This window comes from Dendrobates tinctorius, unplaced genomic scaffold (genome assembly GCF_039654945.1).
Source record: "Dendrobates tinctorius isolate UK_male_01 unplaced genomic scaffold, ASM3965494v1 ptg000367l, whole genome shotgun sequence".
In the NCBI taxonomy this organism is placed as follows: domain Eukaryota; kingdom Metazoa; phylum Chordata; class Amphibia; order Anura; family Dendrobatidae; genus Dendrobates; species Dendrobates tinctorius.
Window position 1 is genome coordinate 1,388,574 of NW_027362033.1, and position 16,389 is coordinate 1,404,962.

At 49.7% G+C, this 16,389-nt stretch overlaps 1 protein-coding gene across 5 annotated transcripts in view; it reads right to left on the reverse strand.

Moving 5' to 3' along the window:
• LOC141075683 (uncharacterized) overlaps window positions 1–15,270 on the reverse strand; it is a 95,476-nt gene extending 80,206 nt beyond the window's left edge. For all 5 annotated transcript variants that reach the window (XR_012227317.1, XR_012227320.1, XR_012227318.1 and 2 more), the window contains exon 1: window positions 15,013–15,270. Coding sequence is in view for 1 of the 5 variants with exons in the window: in XM_073562791.1 (XP_073418892.1) it covers window positions 15,013–15,098 (86 nt within the window). In the remaining 4 variants the exon portion in view is untranslated. The remainder of the gene's footprint in view (window positions 1–15,012) is intronic.
• Between the last annotated feature and the right edge of the window lie 1,119 nt (window positions 15,271–16,389).

Below are 16,389 nucleotides of genomic sequence, written 5' to 3' on the forward strand. Positions count from 1 at the left end.
GTTCGCTGTGCCGCCATGTCTTGCACCATGCTCTGCTCTGTCTCCCCTCTGCACGGTTCGCTGTGCCGCCATGTCTTGCACTATTCTCTGCTCTGTCTCCCCTCTGCACGGTTCGCTGTGCCGCCATGTCTTGCACTATGCTCTGCTCTGTCCCTCCACTGCGCGGTTCGCTGTGCCGCCATGTCTTGCACTATGCTCTGCTCTGTTCCTCCTCTGCACGGTTCGCTGTGCCGCCATGCCTTGCACTATTCTCTGCTCTGTCCCTCCACTGCGCGGTTCGCTGTGCTGCCATGTCTTGCACTATGCTCTGCTCTGTCCCCCCCTGCGCGGTTCGCTGTGCCGCCACCACCTCCAGGGGGCCATGAATCCTGGCACAGAGCCCTTTGCCCCGGGCGCAGCTTCCTACGTAGCAGCAGTCACAGTCCTCAGGTCCCGGGCTCAGCTCTAGATAAAAGTGACAGTGATGGATGGGAGCAGTGATCGGGCCCCTGATAGTGCGAGGGGGGACACACCTGAGGTCATGTGACTGCTCACCTGTCACCGCCATCTCAGGTAAATATTAACAATAACTTTCTGCTTAACTAAACTTTTACTGAAAACCCAATGTGAGCAGGAAACAGAGCAAAGTCCGGGGGTCACCCGTCAGAAGGACGCTCGTCCGCAGAACTAGCCCTCTATCTGGGGTATACATTGTAGAGTAAAGGTTACGTACATGTGGGCTGCTCACACTACACACGTCACTACCATAAAGTGATATCAAAAGTCTACACACCCCTGTAGAATAATCCTACCAAGACTGATCATTTCAAAGTCGCCCACAATCTGTACAAAGCCACTGAAATCATTCTGAGGGGAAAATAAAAACAATAATAATCTATATTTTTATATAGCGCCAACATATTCCGCATCGCTTTACAGTTTGCACACATTTTCATCACTGTCCCCGATGGGGCTCACAATCTAAATTCCCTATCAGTATGTCTTTGGAATGTGGGAGGAAACCGGAGCACCTGGAGGAAACCCACGCAAACATGGGGAGAACATACAAACTCCTTGCAGATATTGTCCTTGGTGGGATTTGAACCCAGGACCCCAGCGCTGCAGTGCTAACCACTGAGCCACCGTGCTGCCCCATATAATAGAATCACAATAATGTGGTTGAATAAGTGTAAGCATCCTCTTATAATCAGGGCTGTGAATTTCCCCCCATGTTACTTAGTAGTCAGTGCTCGGCCATCGTCATGTACAGTAAGTGATTCTGATTAACCCCAGAGAAAGTGTTGCTGCTCCAGGAGGATTTTCCTGACAATTTCTGGTTCATAAACAGCTGACAACACAGCAAAGGATCTCACTGTGGAAAGTTGTCAGTCAGGAGAAGGGACAAAAACATTTCCAGGTATTCGATCCATCATGGACACTGTGATGACATCATCAAGAAGGGTCTGAAATCCAGCACCACAGCGACGTTACCAAGAACTGGACAAAAATGAAGTAAAGACTAGAAGAACATCAGTGCTGGAGCCAGACAGCAACATTAAAGGAGCTGCAGGAATTTCTGGCCAGTCCTGGTTCATGATTGTGTACTGCATGGGACAACAATCTCCTGTATTCTTCATATGTCCGGCCCGTGGGCCGGGGGGAGACAGAAGCATTTTCTTACACACAAGAATATTCAAAACCTTGGCTGCCAGAGCTTCCATCATGTCGCCCAGAAGCAGAAACGTGTTCGGTCTGATGAGACCGAGGATAAACTTTGTGGACATAATTCTAGAAGGTGTACAGCCGACACTGCGATTCACCAGAAGGCCCCCATCCCCACAGTGAGGCATGGTGGGAGCAGCTGCAGGCTCTGGAACTGGGGCTTTATCCAAGGGGGAGGGAATTATGCACAGTCCAGATATCAGAAAATTTTACCTCAGCACCTTGTGGCCTCCACTAAAAGCTGAAGATGAGGGGGAATGTCACCATTCAGCGACAATGACTCTAAGAGACCTCCACATCACCAAGAGAACGGCTTCACGAGGAGATGGAGGTTCTGGAACAGCCGAGCCCAGACCTGAACCAAAGGGCAATCTGTGGTGATCTGAAGAGGGCGCTGTACACAGGAGATGTCCCTGCAATCTGTGGTGTCCTGAAGAGGACGCCGTTCACAGGAGATGTCCCCGCAATCTGTTGTGACCAGAAGAGGACGCCGTTCACAGGAGATGTCCCCGCAATCTGTTGTGACCTGAAGAGGACGCCGTTCACAGGAGATGTCCCCGCAATCTGTTGTGACCTGAAGAGGACGCCGTTCACAGGAGATGTCCCCGCAATCTGTGGTGACCTGAAGAGGGCGCCGTACACAGGAGATGTCCCCGCAATCTGTTGTGACCTGAAGAGGACGCCGTTCACAGGAGATGTCCCCGCAATCGGTGGTGACCTGAAGAGGACGCCGTTCACAGGAGATGTCCCCGCAATCTGTTGTGACCTGAAGAGGACGCCGTACACAGGAGATGTCCCCGCAATCTGTTGTGACCTGAAGAGGACGCTGTACACAGGAGATGTCTCCGCAATCTGTTGTGACCTGAAGAGGACGCCGTTCACAGGAGATGTCCCCGCAATCTTTGGTGACCTGAAGAGGACGCCGTTCACAGGAGATGTCCCCGCAATCTGTGGTGACCTGAAGAGGACGCCGTACACAGGAGATGTCTCCGCAATCTGTTGTGACCTGAAGAGGACGCCGTTCACAGGAGATGTCCCCGCAATCTGTGGTGACCTGAAGAGGACGCCGTACACAGGAGATGTCTCCGCAATCTGTTGTGACCTGAAGAGGACGCCGTTCACAGGAGATGTCCCCGCAATCTGTGGTGACCTGAAGAGGACGCCGTTCACAGGAGATGTCCCCGCAATCTGTGGTGTCCTGAAGAGGACGCCGTTCACAGGAGATGTCCCCGCAATCTGTGGTGTCCTGAAGAGGGCGCCGTACACAGGAGATGTCCCTGCAATCTGTGGTGTCCTGAAGAGGGCGCCGTACACAGGAGATGTCCCTGCAATCTGTGGTGTCCTGAAGAGGGCGCCGTACACAGGAGATGTCCCTGCAATCTGTGGTGTCCTGAAGAGGGCGCCGTACACAGGAGATGTCCCCGCAATCTGTGGTGTCCTGAAGAGGGCGCTGTACACAGGAGATGTCCCCGCAATCTGTGGTGTCCTGAAGAGGGCGCTGTACACAGGAGATGTCCCCACAATCTGTGGTGTCCTGAAGAGGGCGCTGTACACAGGAGATGTCCCCACAATCTGTGGTGTCCTGAAGAGGGCACCGTACCCAGGAGATGTCCCCACAATCTGTGGTGTCCTGAAGAGGGCGCTGTACACAGGAGATGTCCCCGCAATCTGTGGTGTCCTGAAGAGGGCACCGTACCCAGGAGATGTCCCCACAATCTGTGGTGTCCTGAAGAGGACGCTGTACACAGGAGATGTCTCCGCAATCTGTGGTGTCCTGAAGAGGGCGCTGTACACAGGAGATGTCCCTGCAATCTGTGGTGACCTAAATAGGACACCGTACACAGGATGACCCCTCAATCTGTGGTGTCCTGAAGAGGGCGCCGTACAGAGTAGATGTCCCCGCAATCTGTGGTGACCTGAAGAGGGCGCCGTACACAGGAGATGACCCCTCAATCTGTGGCGACCTGAAGAGGGCGCCGTACACAGGAGATGTCCCTGCAATCTGTGGTGTCCTGAAGAGGGCGCCGTACACAGGAAATGTCCCCGCAATCTGTGGTGACCTGAAGAGGACGCCGTACACAGGAGATGTCCCCGCAATCTGTGGTGTCCTGAAGAAGGCGCTGTACACAGGAGATGTCCCCGCAATCTGTGGTGTCCTGAAGAGGACGTTGTACACAGGAGATGTCCCCGCAATCTGTGGTGTCCTGAAGAAGGCGCTGTACACAGGAGATGTCCCCGCAATCTGTGGTGTCCTGAAGAGGGCGCCGTACACAGGAGATGTCCCCGCAATCTGTGGTGACCTGAAGAGGGCGCCGTACACAGGAGATGTCCCCGCAATCTGTGGTGTCCTGAAGAGGACGTTGTACACAGGAGATGTCCCCGCAATCTGTGGTCTCCTGAAGAAGGCGCTGTACACAGGAGATGTCCCCGCAATCTGTGGTGTCCTGAAGAGGGCGCTGTACACAGGAGATGTCCCCGCAATCTGTGGTGACCTGAAGAGGGCGCCGTACACAGGAGATGTCCCCGCAATCTGTGGTCTCCTGAAGAAGGCGCTGTACACAGGAGATGTCCCCGCAATCTGTGGTGTCCTGAAGAGGGCGCCGTACACAGGAGATGTCCCCGCAATCTGTGGTGTCCTGAAGAGGGCGCCGTACACAGGAGATGTCCCCGTAATCTGTGGTGTCCTGAAGAGGGCGCTGTACACAGGAGATGTCCCCGCAATCTGTGGTGTCCTGAAGAGGGCGCTGTACACAGGAGATGTCCTCGCAATCTGTGGTGACCTGAAGAGGACGCTGTACACAGGAGATGTCCCCGTAATCTGTGGTGTCTTGAAGAGGGTGCTGTACACAGGAGATGTCCCCGCAATCTGTGGTGTCCTGAAGAGGGCGCCGTACACAGGAGATGTCCCCACAATCTGTGGTGTCCTGAACAGGGCGTCGTACACATGAGATGTCCCCGCAATCTGTGGTGTCCTGAAGAGGACGCCGTACCCAGGAGATGTCCCCGCAATCTGTGGTGTCCTGAAGAGGGCGCTGTACACAGGAGATGTCCCCACAATCTGTGGTGTCCTGAAGAGGGCGCTGTACACAGGAGATGTCCCCACAATCTGTGGTGTCCTGAACAGGGCGTCGTACACATGAGATGTCCCCGCAATCTGTGGTGTCCTGAAGAGGGCGCCGTACACAGGAGATGTCCCCGCAATCTGTGGTGTCCTGAAGAGGGCGCCGTACACAGGAGATGCCCCCGCAATCTGTGGTGTCCTGAAGAGGGCGCCGTACACAGGAGATGTCCCCGCAATCTGTGGTGTCCTGAAGAGGGCGCCGTACACAGGAGATGTCCCCGCAATCTGTGGTGTCCTGAAGAGGGCGCCGTACACAGGAGATGCCCCCGCAATCTGACAGATGTGGAGCTGCTGCAAGGAGGAGCCGGCAAAGATTGGTAATACAAGATGTGCCACGCTGATAGACCCCAACCCAAAAATACTGAACGCTGCCAGAAATTCAAAGGGGACTGCAGCAAAATATGTGTAAGGGCGTGCAGATTTTTGCAACCATGCCCTCTATATGTACACAGCATAGTACAGACATCTATAGGTGAGCAATCCTCTATAGCAACACAGCGCAGTACAGACATCTATAGGTGAGCACTTCTACATGTACCCATCACATAATCTATAGGTGACCGCTCCGCTATGCCGACATCTATATGTGAGCCTCCCTCTATATGTGCACAGCATAGATGAGCCGCGTCCCTCTATATACACACGTGGTCAAAATTGTTGGTAGCCCTCATTTAATGACAGAAAAACCCACAATGGTGACAGAAATAACTTGGATCTGACAAAAGTAATAATAAATCAAGAATCTATGAAAATGAATAAATGAAGGTCAGACATTGCCTTTCAGCCAGGCGTCCGCAGACTTAAAAAATAAATCAAGCTCATTAAATCGGCCTGGGCAGAAATGATGGTGCCCCTGACAATAGTGTCACAGACGGGACATGTTACATGGCGGTGTGTCCACTAATGATCATCACAGGTGTCTACAATCCTGGAGTCAGTGAGTGGCCTGTATAGAGGCTACAGATCCTCACTGTGCTGTGTGGTGACATGGTGTGTATCACACTCAACATGGACCAGAGGAGGCGAAGAAAAGAGTTGTCTCGGGATTAGAAAGAACATTATAGACAACCATGTCACAGGTAAAAGTTATAAGACCATCTCCAAGCAGCTCGATGTTCCTGTGACTACAGTTATTATTCAGAAATGTAAGCTCCATGAGACTGTAGCCGACCTCCCTGGACGTGGCCACAGGAGGAAAACTGATGACAAATCAAAGAGACGGATAATACGAATGGTAACAAAGGTGAACTTCAAGCTCAAGGAACATCAGTGTCAGATCGCACCATCCGTCATTGTATGAGCCAAAGTGGACACCATTGTTGAAAAAAAAATCATAAAAAACCAAACTGGAATTTGACAAACTACATGTTGAGAAGCCACAAAGCTTCTGGGAGAATGTTTTATGGACAAATGAGACACAAATGGAACTTTTTGGCAAGCAACATCAGATCTTTGTTCACAGATGGAAAACTGAAGCATATCAAGAAAAGAACACCGTCCCTACTGTGAAACATGGAGGAGGCTCTGTTATGCTCTGGGGTTGCTTTGCTGCATCTGGCACAGGGTGACTAGAATCTGTGCAGGGTACAATGAAATCTCAAGACTATCAAGGGATTCTAGAGGGAAATGTGCTGCCCAGTGTCTGAAAGCTTGGTCTCAGTCGCAGGTCATGGGTCTTACAACAGGATAATGACCCAAAACACACAGCTAAAAACACCCAAGAATGGCTAAGAGGAAAACATTGGACTGTTCTGAAGTGGCCTTCTATGAGCCCTGACCTAAATCTTATGGAGCATCTTTGGAAAGAGCTGAAACATGCCGTCTGGAAAAAGCGACCTCCAAACACGAGACACCTGCAGCAGTTTGATCTTGAGGAGTGGCCAAAATACCTGTGGAGAGCGCGCCTCTGTACATACACAGCACAGTACAGACATCTATAGGTGAGCGCTCCTCTATACATACACAGCACAGTGCAGACATCTATAGGTGAGCGCTCCTCTATACATACACAGCACAGTACATACATCTATAGGTGAGCACTCCTTTGTACATACACAGCACAGACATCTATAGGCGAGCGCTCCTCTATACATACACAGCACAGTGCAGACATCTATAGGTGAGCGCTCCTCTATACATACACAGCACAGTACAGACATCTATAGGTGAGTGCGCCTCTGTACATACACAGCACAGTACAGACATCTATAGGTGAGCGCTCCTCTACACATACACAGCACAGTGCAGATATCTATAGGTGAGCGCTCCTCTATACATACACAGCACAGTACAGACATCTATAGGTGAGCGCTCCTCTATACATACACAGCACAGTACAGACATCTATAGGTGAGCGCTCCTCTATACATACACAGCACAGTACAGACATCTATAGGTGAGCGCTCCTCTATACATACACATCACAGTACAGACATCTATAGGTGAGCGCTCCTCTATACATACACAGCACAGCACAGACATCTATAGGTGAGCGCTCCTCTATACATACACAGCACAGTACAGACATCTATAGGTGAGCGCTCCTCTGTACATACACAGCACAGTACAGACATATATAGGTGAGCGCTCCTCTATACATACACAGCACAGTACAGACATCTATAGGTGAGCGCTCCTCTATACATACACAGCACAGCACAGACATCTATAGGTGAGCGCTCCTCTATACATACACAGCACAGTACAGACATCTATAGGTGAGCGCTCCTCTGTACATACACAGCACAGCACAGACATCTATAGGTGAGCGCTCCTCTATACATACACAGCACAGACATCTATAGGTGAGCGCTCCTCTATACATACACAGCACAGACATCTATAGGTGAGCGCTCCTCTGTACATACACAGCACAGTACAGACATCTATAGGTGAGCGCTCCTCTGCACATACACAGCACAGTACAGACATCTATAGGTGAGCGCTCCTCTGTACATACACAGCACAGTACAGACATCTATAGGTGAGCGCTCCTCTGTACATACACAGCACAGTACAGACATCTATAGGTGAGCGCTCCTCTGTACATACACAGCACAGCACAGACATCTATAGGTTAGCGCCTCTGTACATACACAGCACAGTACAGACATCTATAGGTGAGCGCTCCTCTATACATACACAGCACAGTACATACATCTATAGGTGAGCGCTCCTCTATACATACACAGCACAGTGCAGACATCTATAGGTGAGCGCTCCTCTATACATACACAGCACAGTACAGACATCTATAGGTGAGCGCTCCTCTATACATACACAGCACAGTACAGACATCTATAGGTGAGAGCTCCTCTGTACATACACAGCACAGTGCAGACATCTATAGGTGAGCGCTCCTCTATACATACACAGCACAGTACAGACATCTATAGGTGAGCGCTCCTCTACACATACACAGCACAGTACAGACATCTATAGGTGAGCGCTCCTCTATACATACACAGCACAGTGGAGACATCTATAGGTGAGCGCTCCTCTATACATACACAGCACAGTACAGACATCTATAGGTGAGCGCTCCTCTATACATACACAGCACAGTGCAGACATCTATAGGTGAGCGCTCCTCTATACATACACAGCACAGTGCAGTCATCTGTAGGTGAGCGCTCCTCTATACATACACAGCACAGTACAGACATCTATAGGTGAGCGCTCCTCTATCCATACACAGCACAGTGCAGACATCTATAGGTGAGCGCTCCTCTGTACATACACAGCACAGTACAGACATCTATAGGTGAGCGCTCCTCTATACATACACAGCACAGTGCAGACATCTATAGGTGAGCGCTCCTCTATACATACACAGCACAGTACAGACATCTATAGGTGAGCGCTCCTCTATACATACACAGCACAGTACAGACATCTATAGGTTAGCGCCTCTGTACATACACAGCACAGCACAGACATCTATAGGTGAGCGCTCCTCTGTACATACACAGCACAGTACAGACATCTATAGGTGAGCGCTCCTCTGTACATACACAGCACAGTACAGACATCTATAGGTGAGCGCTCCTCTATACATACACAGCACAGTGCAGACATCTATAGGTGAGCGCTCCTCTGTACATACACAGCACAGTACAGACATCTATAGGTTAGCGCCTCTGTACATACACAGCACAGCACAGACATCTATAGGTGAGCGCTCCTCTATACATACACAGCACAGTACATACATCTATAGGTGAGCGCTCCTCTGTACATACACAGCACAGTACAGACATCTATAGGTGAGCGCTCCTCTATACATACACAGCACAGTGCAGACATCTATAGGTGAGCGCTCCTCTATACATACACAGCACAGTACAGACATCTATAGGTGAGCGCTCCTCTATACATACACAGCACAGTACAGACATCTATAGGTTAGCGCCTCTGTACATACACAGCACAGCACAGACATCTATAGGTGAGCGCTCCTCTATACATACACAGCACAGTACAGACATCTATAGGTGAGCGCTCCTCTACACATACACAGCACAGTACAGACATCTATAGGTGAGCGCTCCTCTATACATACACAGCACAGTGGAGACATCTATAGGTGAGCGCTCCTCTATACATACACAGCACAGTACAGACATCTATAGGTGAGCGCTCCTCTATACATACACAGCACAGTGCAGACATCTATAGGTGAGCGCTCCTCTATACATGCACAGTGCAGTCATCTGTAGGTGAGCGCTCCTCTATACATACACAGCACAGTACAGACATCTATAGGTGAGCGCTCCTCTATACATACACAGCACAGTGCAGACATCTATAGGTGAGCTCTCCTCTATACATACACAGCACAGTGCAGTCATCTGTAGGTGAGCGCTCCTCTATACATACACAGCACAGTACAGACATCTATAGGTGAGCGCTCCTCTGTACATACACAGCACAGACATCTATAGGTGAGCGCTCCTCTATACATACACAGCACAGTACAGACATCTATAGGTGAGCGCTCCTCTATACATACACAGCACAGTACAGACATCTATAGGTGAGCGCTCCTCTGTACATACACAGCACAGACATCTATAGGTGAGCGCTCCTCTATACATACACAGCACAGTACAGACATCTATAGGTGAGCGCTCCTCTATACATACACAGCACAGTACAGACATCTATAGGTGAGCGCTTCTCTATACATACACAGCACAGTACAGACATCTATAGGTGAGCGCTCCTCTATACATACACAGCACAGTACAGACATCTATAGGTGAGCGCTCCTCTGTACATACACAGCACAGTACAGACATCTATAGGTGAGCGCTCCTCTGTACATACACAGCACAGTACAGACATCTATAGGTGAGCGCTCCTCTGTACATACACAGCACAGTACAGACATCTATAGGTTAGCGCCTCTGTACATACACAGTACAGTACAGACATCTATAGGTGAGCGCTCCTCTATACATACACAGCACAGTACATACATCTATAGGTGAGCGCTCCTCTATACATACACAGCACAGTGCAGACATCTATAGGTGAGCGCTCCTCTATACATACACAGCACAGTACAGACATCTATAGTTGAGCGCTCCTCTATACATACACAGCACAGTACAGACATCTATAGGTGAGCGCTCCTCTATACATACACAGCACAGTGCAGACATCTATAGGTGAGCGCTCCTCTATACATACACAGCACAGTACAGACATCTATAGGTGAGCGCTCCTCTACACATACACAGCACAGTGGAGACATCTATAGGTGAGCGCTCCTCTATACATACACAGCACAGTGCAGTCATCTGTAGGTGAGCGCTCCTCTATACATACACAGTACAGTACATAAATCTATAGGTGAGCGCTCCTCTATACATACACAGCACAGTGCAGACATCTATAGGTGAGCGCTCCTCTGTACATACACAGCACAGTACAGACATCTATAGGTTAGCGCCTCTGTACATACACAGCACAGCACAGACATCTATAGGTGAGCGCTCCTCTATACATACACAGCACAGTACAGACATCTATAGGTGAGCGCTCCTCTATACATACACAGCACAGTGCAGTCATCTGTAGGTGAGCGCTCCTCTATACATACACAGTACAGTACATAAATCTATAGGTGAGCGCTCCTCTATACATACACAGCACAGTGCAGACATCTATAGGTGAGCGCTCCTCTGTACATACACAGCACAGTACAGACATCTATAGGTTAGCGCCTCTGTACATACACAGCACAGCACAGACATCTATAGGTGAGCGCTCCTCTATACATACACAGCACAGTACAGACATCTATAGGTGAGCGCTCCTCTATACATACACAGCACAGTACAGACATCTATAGGTGAGCGCTCCTCTATACATACACAGCACAGTACAGACATCTATAGGTGAGCGCTCCTCTATACATACACAGCACAGTACAGACATCTATAGGTGAGCGCTCCTCTGTACATACACAGCACAGTGCAGACATCTATAGGTGAGCGCTCCTCTATACATACACAGCACAGTACAGACATCTATAGGTGAGCGCTCCTCTACACATACACAGCACAGTACAGACATCTATAGGTGAGCGCTCCTCTATACATACACAGCACAGTGCAGTCATCTGTAGGTGAGCGCTCCTCCATACATACACAGCACAGTACAGACATCTATAGGTGAGCGCTCCTCTATAAATACACAGCACAGTACAGACATCTATAGGTGAGCGCTCCTCTATAGATACACAGCACAATACAGACATCTATAGGTGAGCGCTCCTCTATACATACACAGCACAGTGCAGACATCTATAGGTGAGCTCTCCTCTATACATACACAGCACAGTGCAGTCATCTGTAGGTGAGCGCTCCTCTATACATACACAGCACAGTACAGACATCTATAGGTGAGCGCTCCTCTGTACATACACAGCACAGACATCTATAGGTGAGCGCTCCTCTATACATACACAGCACAGTACAGACATCTATAGGTGAGCGCTCCTCTACACATACACAGCAGAGTACAGACATCTATAGGTGAGCGCTCCTCTATACATACACAGCACAGTGGAGACATCTATAGGTGAGCGCTCCTCTATACATACACAGCACAGTACAGACATCTATAGGTGAGCGCTCCTCTATACATACACAGCACAGTACATACATCTATAGGTGAACGCTTCTCTATACATACACAGCACAGTACAGACATCTATAGGTGAGCGCTCCTCTATACATACACAGCACAGTGCAGACATCTATAGGTGAGCGCTCCTCCATACATACACAGCACAGTACAGACATCTATAGGTGAGCGCTCCTCTACACATACACAGCACAGCACAGACATCTATAGGTGAGTGCTCCTCTATACATACACAGCACAGTGGAGACATCTATAGGTGAGCGCTCCTCTATACATACACAGCACAGTACAGACATCTATAGGTGAGCGCTCCTCTATACATACACAGCACAGTACAGACATCTATAGGTAAGCGCTCCTCTATACATACACAGCACAGTACAGACATCTATAGGTGAGCGCTTCTCTATACATGCACAGCACAGTACAGACATCTATAGGTGAGCGCTCCTCTATACATACACAGCACAGTGCAGACATCTATAGGTGAGCGCTCCTCCATACATGCACAGTACATACATCTATAGGTGAGCGCTCCTCTATACATACACAGCACAGTGCAGACATCTATAGGTGAGCGCTCCTCCATACATGCACAGTACATACATCTATAGGTGAGCGCTTCTCTATACATGCACAGCACAGTACAGACATCTATAGGTGAGCGCTCCTCTATACATACACAGCACAGTACAGACATCTATAGGTGAGCGCTTCTCTATACATACACAGCACAGTACAGACATCTATAGGTGAGCGCTCCTCTACACATACACAGCACAGTACAGACATCTATAGGTGAGCGCTCCTCTATACATACACAGCACAGTGCAGACATCTATAGGTGAGCGCTTCTCTATACATACACAGCACAGTACAGACATCTATAGGTGAGTGCTCCTCTATACATACACAGCGCAGTGCAGACATCTATAGGTGAGTGCTCCTCTATACATACACAGCACAGTACAGACATCTATAGGTGAGCGCTTCTCTATACATACACAGCACAGTACAGACATCTATAGGTGAGTGCTCCTCTATACATACACAGCACAGTGCAGACATCTATAGGTGAGCACTCCTCTATACATACACAGTACAGACATCTATAGGTGAGCGCTTCTCTATACATACACAGCACAGTACAGACATCTATAGGTGAGCGCTCCTCTATACATACACAGCACAGTACAGACATCTATAGGTGAGCGCTCCTCTATACATACACAGCACAGTACAGACATCTATAGGTGAGCGCTCCTCTATACATACACAGCACAGTGCAGACATCTATAGGTGAGCGCTTCTCTATACATACACAGCACAGTACAGACATCTATAGGTGAGTGCTCCTCTATACATACACAGCGCAGTGCAGACATCTATAGGTGAGTGCTCCTCTATACATACACAGCACAGTACAGACATCTATAGGTGAGCGCTTCTCTATACATACACAGCACAGTACAGACATCTATAGGTGAGTGCTCCTCTATACATACACAGCACAGTGCAGACATCTATAGGTGAGCACTCCTCTATACATACACAGTACAGACATCTATAGGTGAGCGCTTCTCTATACATACACAGCACAGTACAGACATCTATAGGTGAGCGCTCCTCTATACATACACAGCACAGTACAGACATCTATAGGTGAGCGCTCCTCTATACATACACAGCACAGTACAGACATCTATAGGTGAGCGCTCCTCTACACATACACAGCACAGTACAGACATCTATAGGTGAGCGCTCCTCTATACATACACAGCACAGTACAGACATCTATAGGTGAGCGCTCCTCTATACATACACAGCACAGTACAGACATCTATAGGTGAGCGCTTCTCTATACATACACAGCACAGTACAGACATCTATAGGTGAGCGCTCCTCTATACATACACAGCACATCAATAAATACCAGTATCCTCAACAGTACCAGAGCTAGTATGAGTATCAGTACCAGTGTCTGTATCAGCACTAGTACCGGCACCAGAACCACTATAAGTACCAGCACCAGAACCAGCACTAGAATCAGTACCAGCACCAGTATCAGTACCGGCACCAGAACCAGCACTAGAATCAGTAACACTATCAGTACCAGCACCAGTATCAGCACCACTATCAGTAACACTATCAGTACCAGCACCAGTATCAGTACCAGCACCAGTATCAGTACCAGCACCAGTATCAGTACCAGCACCAGTATCAGTACCGGCACCAGAACCAGCACTAGAATCAGTAACACTATCAGTACCAGCACCACTATCAGTACCAGCACCAGTATCAGTAACACTATCAGTACCAGCACAACTATCATTACCAGCACCAGTATCAGTAACACTATCAGTACCAACACTAGTATCAGTAACACTATCAGTACCAGCACCACTATCAGTACCAGCACCACTATCAGTAACACTATCAGTACCAGCACCACTATCAGTACCAGCACCAGTATCAGTAACACTATCAGTACCAACACTAGTATCTGCAACACTATCAGTACCAGCACCAGTATCAGTACCAGCACCACTATCAGTAACACTATCAGTACCAGCACCACTATCAGTACCAGCACCAATACCAACACCAATATCAGTAACACTATCAGTACCAGCACCACTATCAGTACCAGCACCAGTATCAGTAACACTATCAGTACCAGCACCACTATCAGTACCAGCACCAGTATCAGTACCAGCACCACTATCAGTAACACTATCAGTACCAGCACCAGTATCAGTACCAGCACTAGTATCAGTAACACTATCAGTACCAGCACCACTATCAGTACCAGCACCACTATCAGTAACACTATCAGTACCAGCACCAGTATCAGTACCAGCACTAGTATCAGTAACACTATCAGTACCAGCACCACTATCAGTACCAGCACCACTATCAGTAACACTATCAGTACCAGCACCACTATCAGTAACACTATCAGTACCAGCACCACTATCAGTAACACTATCAGTACCAGCACCCGCACACACAGAGGACAGAGACTCCGTCCTCACCAGTCGGTGGAGCTCCGGTCACTGAGGATGTCCTCCTTGGCAGTGATGAGGGACAGGCTGTAGGTGTCCAGGTTCAGGGCCGTCATGTCATCAGGGTCAGGGTGACTGTGAGAGCCGCTTCCTCACAATGTCTGCAGACACCGGAGCCTCCTCCTCCGCGCCCCTTCCCCTCCTCCTCCTCTCCGGCCTCCAAAACTTTCTCAACTCCACTCACGTCCATAACTTTCTCTTCTCAAGGTGCCCCCGAGGCGTCTCACCCTGCACTCTACCCACTGACTGTCTCTCACCCTGCCCACTGGCTGTCTCTCACCCTGCACTCTGCCCACTGACTGTCTCTCACCCTGCACTCTGCCCACTGACTGTCTCTCACCCTGCACTCTGCCCACTGACTGTCTCTCACCCTGCACTCTACCCACTGACTGTCTCTCACCCTGCACTCTACCCACTGACTGTCTCTCACCCTGCACTCTACCCATTGACTGTCTCTCACCCTGCACTCTACCCATTGACTGTCTCTCACCCTGCACTCTGCCCACTGACTGTCTCTCACCCTGCACTCTACCCACTGAATGTCTCTCACCCTGCACTCTACCCACTGACTGTCTCTCACCCTGCACTCTACCCACTGACTGTCTCTCACCCTGCACTCTACCCACTGACTGTCTCTCACCCTGCACTCTACCCATTGACTGTCTCTCACCCTGCACTCTGCCCACTGACTGTCTCTCAGCCTGCACTCTACCCGCTGTCTGTCTCTCACCCTGCACTCTACCCACTGACTGTCTCTCACCCTGCACTCTACCCATTGACTGTCTCTCACCCTGCACTCTGCCCACTGACTGTCTCTCACCCTGCACTCTACCCACTGACTGTCTCTCACCCTGCACTCTACCCACTGACTGTCTCTCACCCTGCACTCTGCCCACTGACTGTCTCTCACCCTGCACTCTACCCGCTGTCTGTCTCTCACCCTGCACTCTACTCGCTGTCTGTCTCTCACCCTGCACTCTACTCGCTGTCTGTCTCTCACCCTGCACTCTACTCGCTGTCTCTCACCCTGCACTCTACCCACTGATTGTCTCCTGTCTGTCTCACCCTGCACTCTACCCATTGACTGTCTCTCACCCTGCACTCTACCCACTGACTGTCTCTCACCCTGCCCACTGGCTGTCTCTCACCCTGCACTCTGCCCACTGACTGTCTCTCACCCTGCACTCTGCCCACTGACTGTCTCTCACCCTGCACTCTGCCCACTGACTGTCTCTCACCCTGCACTCTACCCACTGACTGTCTCTCACCCTGCACTCTACCCATTGACTGTCTCTCACCCTGCACTCTACCCATTGACTGTCTCTCACCCTGCACTCTGCCCACTGA